Source organism: Cydia splendana, chromosome Z, assembly GCF_910591565.1.
Source record: "Cydia splendana chromosome Z, ilCydSple1.2, whole genome shotgun sequence".
Classification (NCBI taxonomy): Eukaryota; Metazoa; Arthropoda; class Insecta; order Lepidoptera; family Tortricidae; genus Cydia; species Cydia splendana.
In genome coordinates, this window is record NC_085987.1 from 16,912,883 (window position 1) to 16,934,978 (window position 22,096).

General features: G+C 38.5%; 1 protein-coding gene across 6 annotated transcripts in view; it reads left to right on the forward strand.

The window, feature by feature from the left end:
* Positions 1–22,096, forward strand: part of LOC134804699 (E3 ubiquitin-protein ligase TRIP12-like) — a 101,412-nt gene that overhangs the window by 41,402 nt on the left and 37,914 nt on the right. For 2 of the 6 annotated variants that reach the window (XM_063777840.1, XM_063777845.1), the window contains exons 2-10: positions 5,068–5,365; positions 9,424–10,298; positions 10,430–10,543; positions 10,715–10,806; positions 13,004–13,102; positions 16,183–16,288; positions 17,113–17,186; positions 17,811–17,907; positions 18,184–18,402. In XM_063777840.1, coding sequence (XP_063633910.1) covers positions 5,304–5,365; positions 9,424–10,298; positions 10,430–10,543; positions 10,715–10,806; positions 13,004–13,102; positions 16,183–16,288; positions 17,113–17,186; positions 17,811–17,907; positions 18,184–18,402 — 1,738 coding nt within the window. In that variant the 5' untranslated portion in view covers positions 5,068–5,303. Of the gene's footprint in view, positions 1–4,829; positions 4,988–5,067; positions 5,366–9,423; positions 10,299–10,429; positions 10,544–10,714; positions 10,807–13,003; positions 13,103–16,182; positions 16,289–17,112; positions 17,187–17,810; positions 17,908–18,183; positions 18,403–22,096 lie in introns of those variants that run through there. The other 4 variants (XM_063777841.1, XM_063777842.1, XM_063777843.1 and 1 more) reach the window with 4 other exon arrangements.

Genomic DNA, 22,096 nt, shown 5'->3' on the forward strand with positions numbered 1-22,096 from the left:
TGACCAGGCGTTGGAGCATTCTCCGAGAGCAAATCGTCCACTCCGTTAATCACCTCCGCTCTGCTCGCCGTCCTAAATATAGAACTGCATAATGTGGTTATGAACGAGATGGGCCGAAGCGTAGCGCGGCGGCGACTAAACCTCCCCGTTGCTAACGCTCTCCCCGCCATATAACGTACCTCCTATTCCAGAATTTTTCGAGCAGCACCCATAGAGTTGACTAGACGCCAACGCCCGGGAGACGCTAGTGTGGGGTGGCTCTGAGAAGAGAAGTTTTCTATACTAACAGAAAATTTCAACAGCCTGTATGTACGGTTTATGAGATGTTGTACAGACGTAGTGCATAATTGTTTTCCATCGTATTTTCTCGGGAATGTTCGTATTTGTCATGCCACTTCAGTCAATTTCAGTACTTTTTGTACTGAGGTTAACTGAAACTGTAAAACGATGGAAAATAATTATGCACTACATCTGTATCTCATAAACGGGATCTTCTATTAATTACATCACTCCTTTAGGGGATGGGAGGGCGTGTCGTTAGATAGGCCTTTCAAAATAAATAGGGGTCTTTAAACAACATTTCTTGATAAAGTGAATCATTTCGGAAATAATCGTTTAAAAAGAAAAAAAAAGGCTTTTCCTTCTAACTTTTAAACCTTCTGTCCAAAAAATATGGAAAAAATTATGAAAATAGTGCTTAAAAAACTTAATCAAATAAAATTAAAACAAACTTGATCAGTTAAGCCGTTTATGAGTTATCGCTAAAAGTCTTCCCTTCTTATTTTAATTAAAAGCCTGACAACCCTTATTTGTGACCGGATTTTCGCAGGCAACCCTATACCATTGTACATATTTGCAATAAAACTACCATCATTTTGATGTATAATTCAAGCGTCAGACAGATGAGTGCAATTATCGATATAAAATCACCTCTTTAAACACGGCAACCATCAAAAGCCCCCTCCAGACTATCCGCGTGAATCGCGGGCGAACCCGCGAACGCGAGTGTGGAGTCGATTTCGCTGTCTGCGAAAATCGACTCCACACTCGCGTTCGCGGCTTCGCCCGCGATTCACGCGCATAGTCTGGAGGTGGCTTAATAGTGACCGGAAAAAGATAGGCAACCTAGTTGATTTATGTTGTACAAGTTGTATACTTTCCATTGAAACTTATTTCGTTCGTCAGACAAATCGGTGAAATTTGCCGAAAAAAATTTTTTTTTCAAAAAATTATTAATAACAGCCTTGACCATATTTCTTTAGGCAACCCTATTTATTTATGTTTTGGAACATATTTTCTTTGTATTTTCATAGTTTCATCCGTCAGACAGATTGGTGAAGGTCGACCATATATGTGGGATCTCCTACTATTATGTAATGTTAATAGAATAAATCAGTGATAAAACTAGGGCCTATTTGGGGTTTTGTAAACGTTTACAACACCATTATAGTGCTAATCATGAACACTAATTAGCACGCTCCAAAACGTTCTCTGCAGGACTTTTATAGTACCAAATTTTGTTACTTGGATGTCTAGCTATCACGGTTCATTATAGCCACCAGGCTATAATCGTCGTCTGTCTGTCTGTCACCAGACAGACAGACGGACAGTGGAGTCTTAGTAATAGGGTCCCTAAAAAAACATACTACATAGATGAAGTTAAGGTTAGTGTTTAGTTTGTGTGTTAGTTTTCTCGACCCGAGTTAGTTTAGTATGGAGTTCTTCAAAAAAGGAGTATACAGAATCTGCAACGAACACCTCTGCAATTGCAGACGTCGCATACCATCAGGTGGACCGTACACTGGTTTGCCAGCAATGTGGTGTAAAAAGCATCAAACTAATTTAAGATTCTAAATTGACGCAAAACATATTACACACACCTTACATGAACAGCTAAAGAACCCTAGAATTTGGCCTTGTCCATGTCTTGGTGTCACATTGGTGACTCCCATCCCACCCCTATGTAATTGTTATCACCCCAAGGATAACACGAGAATTATAATCACTACGTTTTAAGAGGCAGGAGTCTCATACTAGCGAATGTCATTTGTGTGTCTAATGGGTGACTAATAGGTTTTAACCCGTTTGTGGCTTTTTTCCCATTTGTTCTGGGCACAAACGGGCGGGGACAAATGGGAACAGGAGTTGTAGCGCACTGTTTCGGTACATCGTACCCAGTGCTAAAACTGTTATAACCTCTTGAGGCCCCATGTGCAATACAAATACAATGTACACTCCGTTTTAATCTAATTATATTATAGCCTTTCATATCCCAAATGAAGTAGATAGCATTTCTTTTGTTTTAATCGCCACCTACTACAACTCTCGATCCAAACCTGCAACTTCAAACAGCTGCAGGATCCTTTTGGTCTCGAGAGACTTTACCTCCTCCGGGTGCAAAATGTGTCCGCCCAGGATTAGGTCACGAGTAAGCATTAGGCAAGGGCACTCTGTGAGGATGTGCAAGGGCGTCTACTCTGCCTCCATACAGAGTCTGCACCGCCCTATGTCACGTTTCCCCATAGTGTGCATGTGCTTATTTAGGCCGCAATGCCCATTAAGCACCCTTACCAAGTTGCGCAGTTGGTTCCTAGACAGCGCTAAGGCGTTAGAGGATGCCTTTTTGCTGAAGGCCTTGATAAGCGCTTTGGAATGGTTCAAACCTGTTGTTTCTCTCCAGAGTTGAATGGTTTTGTAGTGACAGTAGGTCTTTAGGGGGAGCCGCGTTAGGCTTTTGGGAATACCACAAAAAGGCTCAGGACTGTAGTTCTTCCCCTTAGCCCCCGCTCGCGCGTGTTCGTCGGCCTTCTCGTTTCCTACGAAACCCGCATGCCCCGGGACCCAACGCAGAACAGCTTGCAGTAGTTGCAGTTCTCAACCAGCCTCGATGTGGTTACATTTGAGGTTAGGGCTAAGAGTGCCGCCTGGCTATCCGAATGGATATAGATAGTGTGGTTGCCGTAGGGGCTGTCCATAAATTACGTCATCGATTTTTGACGATTTTTGACATTTCCTCCTACTTCATGCTACCGTCATCCGATGTCCAGACCCCCCCCCCCCCCTAATTTGAAATGACGTAATTTATGAATAGCCCCGTAGTTGCTCTGCAGATTGATTGACGCGCATTCTAGAATGGCGTATACCTCTGCCTGGAATATAGAGCAAAAACGTGGTTTAAGCTGATGCTTTTCCTAGGCGCTTCACCGTATACTCCGCAGCCTACTTCAGATCCGGATTTGGAGCCATCAGTGTACCACCTCAGGCGTCCTTATTTCCACTTAATTTGACTGTTTGACCAGTCCTCCCTTTTGGGGAGTTCCACTGAGTAAAGTTTGAGTGGACAAAATTTGGGTGACATAGTGTCGGATGTCATCCCAAGAACAGGAATATCGTACACTGATTCCTTAAACAGTCTCAGAGTTTGCGATAACCAATTACCTCTATTCGCCCGCTATTCTAAGCATACTAGATCTCGCCTCCAATTCTAGATGCAAGTGAAGGGGCGGTAGATTTAGTATGGCCTCTAGGGCTGCCGTCGGGGAGGATGACATGGCCCCAGTGACGATGACACAGGCAGTTCTTTGCAGGCTGCCAAGCTTCGTCACTGTTACCTTCTGCGTCGTTTTCCTGTACCATGCTACAGAGGCGTAAGACACTATCGGCCTCACTATAGATGTGTACAGCCATAAGGCAATTTTGGGTTTTAGACCCCATCTGTTGCCTGCTAAACGACAGCATATTGCCAAGGCTGATCTAGCCTTTTGTATAGTTCCGCCCACATGCTTGTTCCAGGTCAGTTTCTGGTCCAGTGTTACCCCCAGATATTTGACCTCTGTTGAGAACGGAATAGCTTTACCATTCATGACAAGCGGTTTAAGTTCGTCCAGTTTCCGCTTGTTCGTGAATGGTACTATAATTGTCTTATCTGCATTGATAGACAATTCATTCTCTCCGCACCATATGTTTATGGTGTTGAGAGCCCTCTGCATAAGGTCTGATAAAGTACTTTGGCAGTTGCCCCTCACCGTCACAACAAGGTCGTCTGCGTACCCCTGAGTGTAGATTCGGAGCGCCGCCATCTTGTGCAGAAGTCCATCCACCGCCAGAAAGTGCTAATATTGATACCCATTGAATTTTGAGCGTTGCGAGGGTTTCAAAGCACGAGGGTTAAACAAAATTTGCCCCCTAGTGAAACACAATTTTTTTCCCCACACCAACCTGAAGCAAATATTAAATATAAATATCAAACAAAATCAAACCAAATCAAATCCAAATGAATGTTATTAAATATTTATCATCCAAAATCATCATTTAAAAGTCAATTCTACCAGCAGACATAAGAAAACAACTCAAAATTTGCATTTGATTACTTTGCCTCACATGTGAATAAAATGCAACTTTGCTATCAGTTTTTGAAGTGCAAAGTTAGCCTTTCCGAGCTGGTGTGGTGAAAAGATAGTTTTGTAATACCTAGTCACCCTAATCTTATAAAACTATCTACAGTATCTACTCTCTATCTACCAACCGCATTTGTTAGAAAGAGAGGCATACTTGTAGCTCTACGAAACACTAGGCGTCAATACGATATTTTATCGAACTCTTAATGATACAAGTACAAATATATCTAGATGTTAAAAAAACAAAACCATAATCATTAAATGATTCTTTAAAAACCACAACTTTTTTTTTATGCTGAACAGATGCGTAATGGTAAACACCTCGAAAAATCAATATCCCCGACTCTTTTAGTAGTATTTGTTGCCTTAATTGGCAACACTGCCGTTTGACAGCTAGCCAGCTGTGTGGAATGTATTGGAAAAATATCTCGGAAAGTGTAGCGTAGCCGTCCTTGATGTGTCATCCATTATAACAATAATTTCAACGAAACGTGTAGGTTTCACTAATCTACATTTTGTGGTCTTTAGTTGTAGTACTCGCCCAGTTTGTTATTGTGCAGTGACGATTGGACACTGAGTGGAAGCTGTAGGTGGGCTCAGTGGCATAGTTGAAATGTTTATGTAACGTTGCATTGTTAGGCTTGCTGAGTGTGTATTATCTTTGTTCCAGATTATTGTGTGAGAGTATCATTGAATGTGAGTCAGCGTGGTTCGGAACGCGTCGTAAGGTGTGGTAGTACGCGTTTATGGTGCTAGGAACGGTCGCGTCAGTAGCTGCTGAAGGCACATCAGTGGATGCGGAAGCAGCGGAGTAGCGCTCGCTCGGGTATGGTGCCGGGCAGGTAGCGCGCGCGGGCGGCCTGCGCAGGCCCAGAACAGCAGCCGCGAGTTTCCCCAGCGTCGTCTATGGCCGAGCAACACATCTCACCGTCGTCGTCACACTCTGCACTCTCGAGAGAGTCCACAAGGTAAACAACATACCAATACTCATCCAACACAAACCATATTAATTATGCCTGTTACCCAAATATGCACTAAAGTCTGAGGTAGTTATTAACAGTGTGTTCCAAACTAAACATTGAGGTAACAACTCTGTCTTCTTAAGGTTTATAAATGTATTTCAGTGGCTACACTGCACCTTAGATAAATGTGTAGGGGCCAATGAGTTTTTATAGCTGCTGTAACTGCACGCCAGGCCTATGGCTCTCCTGCTTGCTTTAAATGGGTCTTTCCTTTGTTTGGAGAAGCCTACCGGACCTGGCACTGCCTGAGGGCATGTGGTGTGGCGTGGTGTAAAGTGGAGATCTCTAATCTAGTTCAGTCACTACATCGTTTTCCGTGTCAATATTATGAGCTTAAAATATGCCTAGTCTATAATAATGCCCATTTGTTGTACAGATGTCTGCTTATACATTTATGTAAAAATTGCTTCTGTATACTACATATTTTCCATAAGACTAGGCAAGTAAAAGCTTGATAGGTATCAAAGTAACATAAGAATGTGATTGTATGTGTTCTTATCCTCTAAATTATTTAAATTCACTATTATGTATTGCTAATGTAGGTATCAAGCAAAACAAATCAGTATTACTGTTTTCTTTACAATAATAATATATGTTGAATACAGTTATTATCAAATAAATATTTAGATCAATCTAGTAAAATATTTACACATAGATGTTATTTCACATTTAGCAAAATGAAAGAATAAAAATCAATTCTGAAGCTTAAATTCATTAACCATTAAAGCTAAGAGTCGTATAATGTATGGGCTCATTGGGCTCCCCTACATTTCACGAGTCTTCTCTTTCCGCACAGACTCTAGAGTTAAAGCAAGTTAATTTGGCAGCGATTTTGATAGTCCAAACAGTGCAAGTATTATTTTAAACATCAATTTTCTATGAAATTATGACATCAACTCTAATTACTATATACTATAAAAAAATTCATTAGGAATTTAATTACTTCATCATAACATATAGTAACTCCATTAGATCTGTCATTGTTAATTATCAGATCTCATTTCATAATTGTAGTCAAAAAAGGATAATTAAGTAAGTATGACATCCACAACTTTATTGGAAATTGTAGGAGACAGGATATTAAAGGCTTGATGAGAGCATTGAATGGATGTTCCAGCCAACAGGCAATTTACACTTAAATAGTTAAAGTATAAGTTGTTATCTTAATAATATTCATATTACGATATCATGAAAAATGGTCTATGGCAGTGTTGACCCCCCAGGGGGTCGCGACCTACTGCCCACGACCGACTACGTAGGAGAAGTGTTTTGTATTCTTGATCCCTTAATCAAAGGAAAGAAATAAGCCCCTTGGCTTATTTCTTTATGAGCAGGTTTAGAAGTTTCTAGAGCATATAGCACAGTAAGGTTATAGTGAGTTATGGAGCAGATGTTAACATTAAAATTAGTCACACTCATATTCATCCTCGTTCATATACAAGTATATAAGTGCAAAGGGCATAAAATAATCGAAGCATAAATTTGACCATGTTACATTTGTGACAACTCTATATATTCAATAATAATAGTGACATAATTACACAATATTTAACAAGTTTTAGCACTGCAATGACTATAGAATAGATGAATTGGAAAAAATATGCTCTATCGAAAACCAGACTTTGATTAAATAAAATAATGATGGCAAGTTCACAACATCTACACAGTATCAGCATCAAAAGTAGTGAATGAAATAATGCACCAAAATTATCTGCCAACTTCGAATACTTTTCGAAATAGATATATATATCTCAACAGTTCCTATTCAAAAGTACTTCTAATTGTTCTACTAATAGAGACATATCTGATTTTGTTAAGCTATTAGAGAATGTTAGATACCTTTGACGCATAGTCTGATATATTACTTTAGATTTTAGATGCTTTCTGTACAATGTCTTCCCATGTCAAGATAATAAAAAACTCATTCCTGCAGCTGCATGTTCTATGGATACTGTAAATTCAAATAAAGGAAACATTTTAAAAGTGTCTGCCTTGGATTCGAACTCGCCCTACCACACCACCTGACCCGAGCTACCGCATCTTACGGGACGGCCTTACTTTAAAATAATTAAATAAGAAATAAAAGTACCTAATTTTATATATTATTTATTTCTAACATTGTGGTTTCGTTAGCAGATGTGAGTGCTAAGTACAACATTAAATTAAGTACTTCCCTATTAGTTTTTTTTATAAATATTATCTATTATTGATCCCATAAAATAATGAACGTAACGTAATTTGAAGGCATGAGTATGATGAGGATGTCCGACTTGGAGTTTCATGTTAATGTCGATTCTATAGCTCACTATAATCTTACCGTGCCATAGAAATTCCGTAGCCTGTTTATGAGTGAAATTTGGTTGTTAACTAATGACGAAAAATGTTTGGTCTACAGAAAAGTACTGTCCTGCAAATAAAACCCACCTCATCTAATATGGCAAAACCCTACATAAATCCAAAGTCTAAATAAATTGTATAAAATGAGTTGTGTGTGAACTGATATATATGTTATGTTTTTGCAGTAAAAGCAATTGACATTGAAAGTGCTTATTGCTGATTTAACTACTCCAAGTAGTCCATTCATTTCAGTGTTTAAATAGCAATGCATACTTAAAAACTGTCTTCTTTCCCTATCATTCAATTTATACATCACTTTGTAAAATAAAAACGTACACATACAGTCACTTTATTTTCATTGCGGTTGGGTCTATTAATTCCACTTTAATTGGTGTTTTATTGATTACGTAGGTACATACTTGAAAAAATATTACGGTGGAAATAAGCGCCTTTGAAAAGTTACGCCTCTTTTGTGTTATGCTTAAGGTGCCGCAGGCTAAGAGAACAGAGTTTTCGAAAAATCGTATCGCTTTTTTGGATCACAATAATACTGCTGCCAAAAAAATTTAAAGGCAATCTTGAGGCCGTTCTCTAATGACTCAATCGATTCGAATCCTGATAAACTTTCGCTCGATAGAAAAAAATCACGAACACAACACAACAATTTATGGACAAAAGCTAAAAATATGGAAATTACTTATAAAAATACGCAATTTTATTTTTGAAGGAACTCAGCGATTACTTTTCTATGTTAAAACGTACAACAAATTAAAATTCAAAACGTTGTTTTTCGCTGTCCCGAGCACGCACATCCTTCACGCCCACGCTTACGCTCAGTGAGAGTGAGAGAAGAACACGAACCTAACCTGCGGGACCTTAACAAAATATTGATAGTTAGTTTAAGCGGAAAGGAGCATTCAGAACAACCAACTCATTTAACAATGCTCTTAAAGCTTAGTTGTAGATTGTAAGTACCGTAACAATAACAAATTTAACAAAGAAGATAACTTCTCAACTCTGAGCAGTGTTTTAACTAAACAAAAAGATAGCATATCAACATAAAGGCATATTTTAATGTTAGATTAATTTAGTTGGTGAGTGAATGACCAATGCAGACACTAAGTTTAAGTAACAGCATTTTATAAACTAACCATGTTATGTTTGGCCCTGGGGTTCAGTTAAGGAGGTTATACATTCTGTTTTGCTATCATAAGCCAAACATATGAGGAGTGTATAATCAAGTTAATATTATGTCTAGATGGATACACTATAGATAATAATTGAACTTAGTAAAGCGAAGGGCAAATATATAGGCACACTCTTTTACTGTCATGAGATTAAAATTGATTATAAGTACATATTAATTTGGGCACTATGGTTGCTCTTCTCACTATGGATTCCAAGCAATATATTTCAGAGCACAGTGTTAAGTCTATGTCATATTAGTGCTGTTTTGAGTAACCAAATTTAGATACCAAAAGACACTCAAAATATCTCAATACCAAATTTCATCTCAATCGGTTCAGCGGTTTAAGAGTGTGATGGGGTAACAGACAGACAGTGTTACTTCACAATTATAATCTTAGTAGGTACAAATTAACTTAAATTGGACTAGAGATAAGGATATGTATATTCCGTGATAAATGATACATGCGTTACATGTTCAGGTCTTCTCAAAGCAGGGTGGTGGGCGGTCGGTCGTTGCGTCTTGAGCGTCGGGCCCAGAGACGCAGCGTGACGTCGCCCCTGCCGCGCCCTCCTAGCAGACACTCGTCGGGCCGCGCCTCCCACGCCGACTCCCAGGTCCGCGGCGAGCTGCGCCGGAGCTCCCGGCTAGTTAGCGCTCTTCCGAGGTCTGACTATTCCCTCACTGAGCGGTGGTCCTACGGAACCGACATATACGAGACACGATACAACACATCCGATTTCAGAGCCGGAGAGGACACCGGCAAGCCATCCACCAGCGGCCATAACAAACGCGTCAGACCATCTTCACATGAGAGGAAGAAGCAGAAGACGCACTCGGGATTAAGTATTAGCAGTGCTTCTGAAGAGTGTATCGCACATTGTACTCGCTCACGGACTGGCGTGAAGCCGACCGACAGAGTTTGTGCTCAGGCGCCGAACAGTTTGAAACCAGTATCGGTGACTCAAATTCCATTGAATCCGAATTCTACTGGGTATTCCACTGACGCGAATGCCCAGGCCCCTGTAAATAATCCTGACAGTGGCTTGTTGCCATTAGACGAGAGAGACTTTGCTTATTCCCCATTTAGCTCTTCCACTGTTACTGATATACTAGACTCGGATTATTCAGTTTATAGTCCAAAAGCGAGCCGTACCAAAGGAAAGAAAAGGAAAAGGTCTTCATCGAGTAAGAAGAGCACTGGTCTTGTGATCTCTAAACGGACTAAGACTGGCAATCAATCTACGGAGGCTGCTGAGGAATCTAAATACACTGATAGAGAGGGATACTTGTTAAGGAAGTCAGCCGGCCGGTATTCCTTGAGACATACTTATCCTCGCCCAACCGACCAACTAGGTAATTATGCAACAACTACCATCTGTGTTTTATTAATGTTATCATGAAATTTTGTATGCGATATAAATTATTTTCTTTGTTAGTTAAAGGTAGTGAACATACACATTTACATACACGTAATTTGATTGTAGCGCCACCAACAAAGGCTACCAGCACAGTTACGTTGTGCAAAGTAACTGAGCGAAAGAGCGCTACAGAGACTCGTGAGCGACCTCAGACACCTCCACTCCCAGCTGATTTTCAAGGTGATTTATTATGTTCTACAATATTTTTTGTAAATATCGTGCCAGAAATTAAATATTCCTTATTTATAACCTTTTTGTTCTGTCCAGTATAGTTAACCGAAAACAAATCAATATTTCACATTATTGTTTGGTGTCAAAATTTATGAAAACCTCATTTGATTTGATCCGCAGAAGCAAGCACATCAAAAACACGCAGCTCTGATAGCAAGCTTCTTATTGTTCCTCGCGATCTTCCGTATCTACGGCAGACTAACGCCCGAAGAGTAAGTGTTTTCTTTTATAGTTACCTAAAACTAACTGGGCGTGTGATGCGGCTTGCTAGAAGTCATGTAACGAGAACAATATACGGTTGAATGCGGAGGGCTTTACGCGGAGATAGCACCAAAGGAAAGACGAATAGACTGTGTGAGAGAGGAAATAAACAATAACCATTAACAAAAAATTAACCGACTTCTTTACACTCTCCTCCCTTGACACTTTCTGATAAGGAAGTAGACATGGTTATAAAGAAGTATATGGAGGTGAGAGGCGGCAGAGGGTTGAAATATTTTCGTTTTTCAGGTCCTATGGTCAATCACTTATCCCTTTATTGCAATCTATATTGTAAACCAAAAATTACCACCCTAAAAATATATATTTTTTGATTTTTTTTCTTATGCAGAATTTCTAGGACTATGATATGGCAATGGGGCTTAAAGAATTGTATTTTTTATTTGGTCAGTTGGAGGAAAAAAACTTCAGTCGTTTATGCCGCATGTTTTATACAAAGACCAGAATTTTAAATACCGGTTGACCTAGAAAGCGAATATATGACTTTAGCAAGAAGTAGCTAGTAATGGTAACGTCTGGCTGATAACACCAGTAAAAAAAAACCGAACATCGTAAGTTTATTATACACTCAGCGTCACGGAAATCGTACCCCTTCGGGCGCAAGCGATTCTTTCCGACAATCTTAACAATAAATAAAACACGTAAACAAGAGAGACCCCAGCTTAAAGGTAAACTTTTAAATGCTGTCGAATTGAATTAGGCAAAACCATTTCACTAAGAGCTAGAATAGCTCGCAAACGCTCGCACCATACGAAAGTGTGCGATTTCCGTAACGTTGAGTATATGACTTACGTCACAACACAAAATGCTATTTTATAATTTATTTACTTATAGGGTAGTGATGTACCGACTATTGTTTGGCCGACTAATCGGCGCTCGGATGGCCGATTAGTCGGCCAAGTTCATAATCGTTACTTCCCGATAAAGATTACATTCGTATGGCAACTGTAGTAGCTTTATTCAAGTTCGGATACATTAGAAAAACAATCATTTTTGCTCCTTGCGTCGTCGCGCTTTCAATATCAACTGAAAGATGTTCCGTGCTACTGCTACGATACACCTTCATAACTAGCTATACATAAATTTATTATGAACATAAGCACATTTTGTACCCTAAATACGTATTTGAGTAGAATGGTCATGTAACATTTGATTAATATTGGCTTGTTATTTTATTTATGTCCTGCTTTCTGTAATTAAAAATAGGCCGAATAATCGGCCTTTTTTACCGACTAGTCGCCGACTAATCGCCGACTACAAATGTGGCCGGATAGTCGGCTTTCCCGACTAGTCGGTACATCCCTATTATAGGGTATTTCTCGTACTTAGAAAACTGGTTTTATAGCCATAGCATATAGACAAAAAGTCAATAGTGTAACTGTAAATATGTAAAAAAAAACACAAATAACAATATTCGTTTAAAGACTTATTTGGAGTCCTACGTTGGTATAATAATTATTATGTATCATATTTGAGGATTGATATGTATCATATTTCTAGTCGTGGTATTTGCTTTACATAAATTCAGTTCATATTTCGGGTCTTTCATTATAGTTAACGAACTTCAATAGTGTAAACAGTTACACGGCACCCTCGGTGCGCGATCAGCAATATATTACAACGATTGGTTTTACGTCTAATAATACCAATTTTATTTTGAATGGTGGAGGTACAATAAATTGACAGCTGTTTTAGTTAATTGTTAAAGTACCCACACTAGTTCTGAAATATAATTACAATGAGTAAGATTTAAAAATACTGGTTTAGTGTTTTAGCCGAAATTAAATTTAAATTTTCCGGTGTAGTAAGTTCGTTAATCGTGGAAATACGGCATATGTCCCTCGAACTTTAACTACAAATAATAATTAAGTATCATTAGGACAAAATGATTGACTGAACAATTGTGTGAACGAGAATAATTTCAAGAATGATAGTCATATTTCTCATATGTGTTATTTCGGTCTGTTTTATTGCTGTGATCGCGTTGGTTTCCTTCGCGTGTTTGTTACGTCAAAAGCGGCGAGATAGAACGCCGAGCGCGGACGAGAAGGTCTCCTACTCGTACAATACATTAGTATAATATGAAGTTTGGTTGATTGTTTGTTATTGACATGTTGGAATGTTTGGCAGAGCATCGCAGCTGCAACGGGCGCTACCCTGGGTGCGTGTTTGACGAAGAGGAGCAACACTTCTCAGCATCACAGGCAGGACACAACTGCCAAGAGACAGGTCAATTGCTCTATGTATTTCTACATTTTATACAATTAGTGGTCCAATATCATATAGAAGTACATATGGGCCATTTTATTTAAAGTTGACCCCCACACTTTTTTTTTTCAAAATTGGGATTTTTTATGTTATTTCTACTCAGAATCATGAGCTCTTTTGATCCTAATAGGAGAAAAAAAGTGTCCCAAGATTTCCATACATTTTTCGATCTTTCCATTCCGAAACCGCCATACAAAGTCTATGAAAAAATGGTAACGAAATGGGAAAAAAACCTTTTTTATCTAGTATAGGATAGAAAGAGCTCGTGATTCTGAGTAGAAATAACATTAAAAATCCCAATTTTGAAAAAAAGTCTAGGGGACAACTTTAAATAAAATGGCCCATATTTATAAAAGTATTAAATATTAAATACGAATTCGCTGTTACTAGAAACATTGGAGTTCTTTAAAATAAGATAAATACTGAATATTTCAATGTGTGCATTATACAGGTGGCCCAATAATATGTTAATAAATATTTTTCTTACATAGAATAGAATATATTTTATTTGTATTAATTGTACATCGTCATATTCATAAGTCATTCGTCATATAAGGTAAGGTGGGTTAGACTATCCCCGGGGTAAGACTATCACTTGTATGGTTTCCTCATACTGTTTGTCTTGCCCCGAGCAAAATAAACTATGTAAAGTCTTATCCCACCTTCCCACCTTACCTTACGTCTTTTACAAAATGTAATTAAAATTAAAACTATAGTTATTTTACTAAAATAAAATAAATATTATAGGACAATTTTACACCGATAGACACAGTAAGCTCAATAAGGCTTGTGTTGTGGCTACTTGACGACGATATATATAATTTATAGTTATTCATAAATACTTATATACTTACATAGAAAACAAATATCCATAACTCAGGAACAAATATTTGTGATAAACACAGAAATAAATGCCCTTGCCAGAATTCGAACCAGGGACCTATTGCTCCTGCTTCATAGGCGGTAAAATAAACGTATTATCTTTAAAATATTCTCCTTTAGCTTTGAGCTACGCAAACATTTGTTAAAATTATTAATAATATGCCGCAGTAAAAAAATTACAACGTATTTCTGTTGCAACTTGCAATTATTTTCTATAAGATGTAAAAGTTAAATAAGGACCCTTTTAAAATGGTAAATAGAATAATGCGTCGTTCCATTTATACAAGTCAGCATCTTTTTCCGTGTCATTACCTATTGACGTCACACTTATACGAATTTGAATCCACAGTTGTGGTGTCGGTTTATATCTCATATACATACGCAATCAACATTTTTAAGATTCTATACTGCACTGTAATTATGATACGCTGTCCAGTTATTAAATATAAAATATATCTTAACAGACAATTATCTTTTTAGAATATTATTAACATGTAGGTAAAGTCAGCATCAAAAGTAACGGATTCGACTACGCGTCAAAAATATGTACCATTGTCTAGTAGCTTAACATAAATATATGTCTCTGTAAATAGATTCATTAGACTGTAACAGATACTTTTGAACGTAAACTGTAGAGATTCTCTATTTAGATTAAAATATTCCAGTATAGCCATGTGCCGTTCTCGAAATTTTCCCGAGAACAGAGAAATCTATCGGACACGTTCTCGGAAATTAAGTACTCGGAAATGTTCTCTAAGAGCTTTACCCTTTCGTCGCAAAAGCGATGAAATCTTTTGTTTAATCGCTTAGTGTAAGAGAAAAAATAAATACAATGGAAGCTTAAAAGCAAATACTTGGCACCATGCATAGCAATATAAAAAAATAATACTAATTGATTAAAAAACCAGAAGTAAAACACCTCAAAATTCTTTTAAACAAGTTATTTGAGGCAAAAGGTAGAAACTTAACAAAAGTAAATACCTATATCATTCCATTTAAAAAACTAAGATTGTTCATAACTTATTTACGCTAATAAGAGAACGTTCTCGAGAAAGTTGGAAAGAACCCCGTACCAAAAGTATGGAAAATGTGGTTTCAGTTAAATATTCTGAGATTTTGATATAATATAGATTTTAACGTCCTGAACAAAAGTCTCTATGGGGGCTACCACTGTTGCCGAGTCCCTTTCAGAGTTACGACTAATTTTGTATCAGATAACAAATCATTAATTAGATGCAATTACCAACTATTTATTTAAACAATTGACATTAGATTGAACCTATATTGCGATATTTGCGATAAGCTGGCCATTTGACGAAAGATAAAATGACTATTGGTTGTTGTGCTCATGTTGCCAGTGTCGTATGGTACCTTGGTTATGCACGACATCAAGAAAACGGGAAATACCCAAGTACTGCATTATTAAACCACATACTTGACTGTGCGAACAGAAATGAACCCTTAATAAACCGAGTTTAAAAGTGTACATGTGTATCTATGAAAATATGTAAATATATGTAGATAAGATTTAACGAGCAACACTATTTTTCTTTCATTTTATCCGTTATTAATGGTTTGTTTTGTCTGGTACAGTCTACTGTAAAAATATGGGTGCATTAAAATGCACAAAAATATGTTCCAATGATCTGTATGTCGGTCGTTGTAACAAGAACTTCGTAAAATATTTATGAAACGATTTATTTTGCACTTGAAAAAGACGCTGGAGGTGTCATATTACTGATATTACTGTCACTGTGACAAGGTGCGAATTGGTACTAGAGTCGATTTCCTTGAGGGTACAAAATCAGTCGTAACTTTGAAAGGGACTCGGCAACAGTGGTAGCCCCCATAGACACTTTTGTTCAGGACGTTAAAATCTATATTATATCAAAATCTCAGAATATTTAACTGAAACCACATTTTCCATACTTTTGGTACGGGGTTCTTTTCCGGTAATTTCATCGGAAAGGAATTCTCAGAAACGAGAACGTTCTCATCGGCACATCACTATTCCAGTATGGCAAATAATTTTGGCGTGTTGTTTCATCCGCTAGTATTGATGCTGACTGTACCTATTACTAAAGAGATCCGTTCGTTTGTTAAGATAATGTTGTATGTATGGGGCGTAACGTAAGTGAACGTTGTATGTATTGTGTTAGGTGCCGGGCAGCGAGGGCGCGGGCGGCAGCGCGGACGGCGGCAGGCGGGCGCGGGCTCGCGACATGCCACAGCCGCAGCCGGCGTCCACGAGACGAGACAAGCGAGGTACGACCACCTCATCTCATTGGTATACACACCTACCTACTGCTGTGTGGGACATTGTTGCTCGTTTGATCAACGTTCATTGATCAATATACCATTCATGAATTGATTGGTATTGTAGTGTCTTTCTGGTCGTCCGTCCTGGTCCGCTGTCTGTCGTGAACTGCTCTGGTTTTGTCTTCTAGCTGTCATGTCTAATTTTGAATTTAAATATCTGTAGTTCCAAAGTTCCAAATATGTATGTCAGTCAGCCAGTCAGTCAGTCGGTCTGTGTCAGGTCGCCACGGAGGTCGGAAGCCACGACAGGTATTATATAATAGAGCTAATATAGCTAGTGAATTTTTGGGGTTGAGCTGGTGGAGGCAACAAGTTCACCTTATATTAAATTAGCTCGACTGTACCACTGTGATCCGCTTTTATAAAGCTATCGCGTGAAGATATATCAAAATTAAGCTTATTTACTGTACAGTTGACTGGAAGTACTAACCCTATTTAATGTTTTTCACCATACCAGCTCGGAAAGGCATACTTTGCACTTCAAAAACTGATAGCAAAGTTGCATTTTATTCACATGTGAGGCAAAGTAATCAAATACAAATTTTGAGTTGTTTCCTTATGTTTAATATTTGCTTCGGGTTGGTGTGGTGAAAAATTTTGTGTTTCACTCGGGGGCAAATTTTGTTTAACCCTCGTGCTTTGAAACCCTCGCAATGCTCAAGATTCCATTTTGGAATCTTTCGCTTGCTCGGGTATCAATATTAGCACGAGCGGTTAAACAACAATTTTGCCCCTTTGTAAAACAAATAACTATGAATATTTGCTAACAGGGAAAAGCAGTCTGGGTTCCTGCGCGAGTACCGGTGGTGCGTCGAGCCGCTCCCACCCGCAGCCTTTAACCACGGTAAGCTATGTCCGCCACCGACCACCTTCAGCCCGGCCTTAACACGTCGGCGAGACGTACACAAACTGTTTACTTTACGTGTTAAAGGAACTCCACAGAGGGATTACTTAGGTACCTAACTAACTGCCTACAAGTACTGTTAACATTATGTCAGTCAATTTAAAACCTTAATTCGAAACAAGAGGTTCAATTATTAAACGTGAGCCGTGTCCAACGTTACTCATCGTCACTTAGGGCTGATTTAGACGGCGCGCGAACTCGCATGCGATTTTAGTTACATTGCGGACTGTTGGTTACGTCCAATTCAACCGACCGATCAAAAACCGCAATGTAATGAAACTCGCATCGTCTAAATGAGGGCTTATTTCCATTTCGTAAGGCAACCACAATAAGGGCTTATTGTGGTTGCCTTACGTTGATATCCGTGGCGATACCATAATTTTATTTTGTTCTGAAATATTAAGTTAGATCTATTCTGAATACGATTGTAAACTTAATCAAGTATAATTTATTGTTATGGTATTAGCCGACGTAGGGTACACATTTTTGTCGAAGAAAACTTACACTGTTGTTGTAAAAATCGTGCGTTAAGAATGTGCAAGTAACATGTTGTGTTCTATCCAGGGTGCCGTCGCATCTACATCGAACACACCGCCGCCATCTGCTTCAGCGGCTTCGATGCCTAATAACGCATCGGACGATGCTAAACCTAAAAGCAAAGGTAAACCAACCAAATAATCTCGTTGTTTATATTTTCAGGTTTCGTATTACAGCTAACTCGTTAGTTTTGTAGTGAAGAACAATAAGTGAATCCGATTGAATACCAGAATTTTGTAACAAAGTATATTTATTTGATGAATATAAGATTTATGAATATGGGTTAAATACATATATTAGTCGGATAATAATGATCCTCGCAATGCTTAATGACACGATCGATTGGGCTGCCTATAGCCTGATAATGAAAAAATAATAATCGTAACAATGTGTCACGCAGCGTCGTCTTCAGCTGAAGAATGTGCGAGCGGCGGTGTCGGCGGCGGCGGCGCGCCGGGGACGAGCGGCAGCGCGGCGGCCGAGGAGTCCTCCTCCGAGGAGGGCGAGGTGGGCCGCCTGCAGGCGCTGCTGGAGGCGCGCGGCCTGCCGCCGCACCTGCTCGGCGCGCTAGGGCCGCGCATGCAACATCTCTTGCATAGGACTGTCACCGCCAATTCAGGTAAGGTCACTTTGACATTGCTATTACAAATAATTTGTAAAGAGCGCGTAATTTCCAAGATACACACTAGGAATTATTTTCCTTCAAATGAGCAATCGACAGGGAGCGTACAATCATGTCCCATATAACCATTCCAGTCGCAGAATCACAAAGTGGTAACTAAATGTCAGATGTGTCGTAACAGAGTCCACACAATGTGTCTAGAATTGTTTCGAAACAAAGTGTCGTCGCCGTGTCTACACTTTTCCGTAACAAGGTGTCGACACATTTGTGTGCACTTTGCGTGCGGTTTGCGACTAAATCTGACAGCAAATTTGTGACAGCAAATGTCAATATAAAATACCTCTTGAAAACCAAGGTTTGTCAAACTACTATTAGTGTCTCGTGTGCTCGTAATTCTAGTAAGTCATCATGGGCAATGCAAATGATAATAATCGACCGAAACCATATAAACACCCAACACCCGTCAACCTTTTACAGAAAAGTTTTTAAAGAAATTCAATAAGCTACTTAGGTCAGGCAACGAATGCTCCAAAAGTTGTAGAGGGAAATGCTCGGAACACAATTTTTGACTCCGTAACTCGGTTTGACAAGTTAGGAGGTGAACATATCAAAAGTCCCCGGCCGTAGCCCTTGAGCGGGGGGAGAGAGGGGACTTTGAAGGTCCCATTTTCCCGTTTTTCGATTATATCTCGGAAACTATGCATCTCAGCGACATGGCCACTTATACAAAATGAAAGTTAATTTAATTTGTTACAAGTTTATTCAGTCAATTTTTTCGATATGTTGAATAGTTTTTGAGATATCCGCTCTTGAAAGTTTATTTAGGGCTCTCAATTTTATCTTGATATATCTATATCAGTGAAGGTGCTAGGCCGTGTTTGGTATCGTTTTCGTATAAATCTGGGGTGCTGAATCCATTTAAGATATCACATTGACACCATTCCACAAAATAAAAATAAATCTTTTTAGGGTTCCGTACCTCAAAAGGAAAAAACGGAACCCTTATAGGATCACTCGTGCGTCTGTATGTATGTCCGTCTGAATACACAAAATAGTTCTTTACCTATAGATGACAGGAAAACCTATTAGAAATGTGCAGTCAAGCGCGAGTCGGACTTAATGTGCGGAACCCTTAATACGCGAGTCCGACTCGCACTTGGCCGGTTTTTTTGAAACTCTTCTTGACGCTTAACCGCTGAACCGATTTCGTTGAAATTTGGTATAGAAATAGTTTGCGTCCCGGAACAGGACATAGGATAGATCTTATAATCAAAATCATCTTTTGAAGGTGTGAAAAGTGGCGTGGAAATAATTTGTACGGGAAATCAATAACCGCTGAACCGATTTATATGAAATTTGGGATGGTCTACATCTTTGATTTAGTTAAAAATGATGAAAAAACATGACTTCAAACCTAAACTTAAACAGTATTAACTTCAAGAAGTCAATTCTGAATTCCCCCCTACACCTCATTTCACACCTTTAAAGGATGATTTTTGAGATAACTTATTATATCCTGTCTCGGGACTCAAAATATATGTGTACCAAATTTAAATTAAAACTGTTCAGCAGTTTAAGCGTGAAGAGGAGTTTAAAAGAAAGTATTTTAATAAGTTTATATGTTTTTACTTCGGAATGGTGTCAATGTGATACCTTAACTAAATTTGGTACTGCGAATTTATACGAAAACGATACCAAACATGGCCTCGTAGCTTTACTGTTGTAGAAGTCAAAATAAAATTGAGAGCCCTAAATTCTTATTACTTGGCCAAACTTGTGTAGAAGGAAAAGGTAAAATAAAAGTCTTCGGCAGGAATATAAGACACAAATATATTTTTTTTTTGCGTTACTATTTCATTCATCAAATATAAACATACCTTGATTATACTATTCTAGTGAGATCCTCATAGATAAACAAAAACATTTACTTAAAAAATTACAAGGTCGAAATGTCACGGAACTTGTGAGAGTAATATGTGAAAAATATAAACTTTTATGACAAAAAAAATCTGGACACAATTTAAGAATCACCCAATTGCGTCGAGGAATCATCTGTATTTTTGCTTGTTTCATTACCTCCTCGCTTCTTTTTTGTCCTTTGTATTCTGTAGCAATTTGTTAGATCTGAAAATAAAGATAACTTGCGTCGTCACGGATGTCGATTTATAGGTTTTAGGGAGTGCAGAATTCGAAAACGATGATTATTTTATAATCCAAGATGGCGGCTACGTATTTTGTCATAAAAGTGGAATCCAAAATAGTCATCATTTTCGAAATCTGCGCCCCCTAAAATCTATAAAACGACATCCATGACGACTTTTATGACATAGTGCATGGCCGCCATCTTGGAATCCAAAATAGTCATCATTTTCGAAATCTGCGCCCCCCAAAACCTATAAAACGACACCCATGACGACTTTTATGACATAGTGCATGGCCGCCATTTTGGATTCCAAAATGGTCATCATTTTCGAAAGCGGGGCCCCCTAAAACCTATAAAACGACATACATGACGACTTTTATGACATAGTGCATGGCCGCCATCTTGGAATCCAAAATGGTCATCATTTTCGAAATCTGCGCCCCCTAAAACCTATAAAACGACACCCATGACGACTTTTATGACATAGTGCATGGCCGCCATTTGGATTTCAAAATGGTCATCATTTTCTAAATCGGGGCCCCCTAAAACCTATAAAACGACATCCATGACGACTTTTATGACATAGTGCATGGCCGCCATCTTGGAATCCAAAATGGTTATCATTTTCGAAATCTGCGCCCCCTAAAACCTATAAAACGACACCCATGACGACTTTTATGGCATAGTGCATGGCCGCCATTTTGGATTCCAAAATGGTCATCATTTTCAAAATTGGGGCCCCCTAAAACGTACAAAACGACATCCATGACGACTTTTATGACACAGTGCATGGCCGCCATTTCGGATTCCAAAATGGTCATTATTTTCGAAATCGGCACTCCCTAAAACCTATATATCGACACCCATCTCGACTTTTATGACAAAGTGTTTTGCTACCATCTGCATGCAAGACATTTCTATTATTTTTACGTACAAAAATGGCCCCCTGTCAACTTTCAATCGAGATTTAATCGATAATTTATTCGATTAATATTCAGATTAATTCAATTTCAATCTATGTTAGGTCGACTAAACTAATCGCGATTAAAATTTGAGAATTAACTTTTTTTATTCCATTAATTAGTCGAATAAACAGTTAATCGATTAATGCCCATCTCTGACCACGGCATTTTTACACTTTGAGAATATCTGAAAACAAATCAACACAAGGAGCCATTTTGCAAATCCAGTAACATACCAGTAACTTTGTTATTACTTTTGACAGCGCGTGTCATGTGTCAACACAGAGTCGACACAAAGTCGAAACATTGCAACTACTTTGTGACTGCAATATTTCTCAGCCTTAAACCATATTTATACATCATAATTAACAAGTTTCGTAGTATGTAAAGCGTTATTTCTCTTATTTAAGTATAGTATAGGCATCGAAGTACTAAAAATGCTTCAAATAATATAGTTATGAACACAGGCACTGAGAAGTAAACAATTTCATTTCCGGCTAAACTAAAACAATGTGGTGGCGCGTTGATTATATTACACTTAGTTTATCAAATCACTCGAGCAGTTTAATTCCCCATAATAATTTAA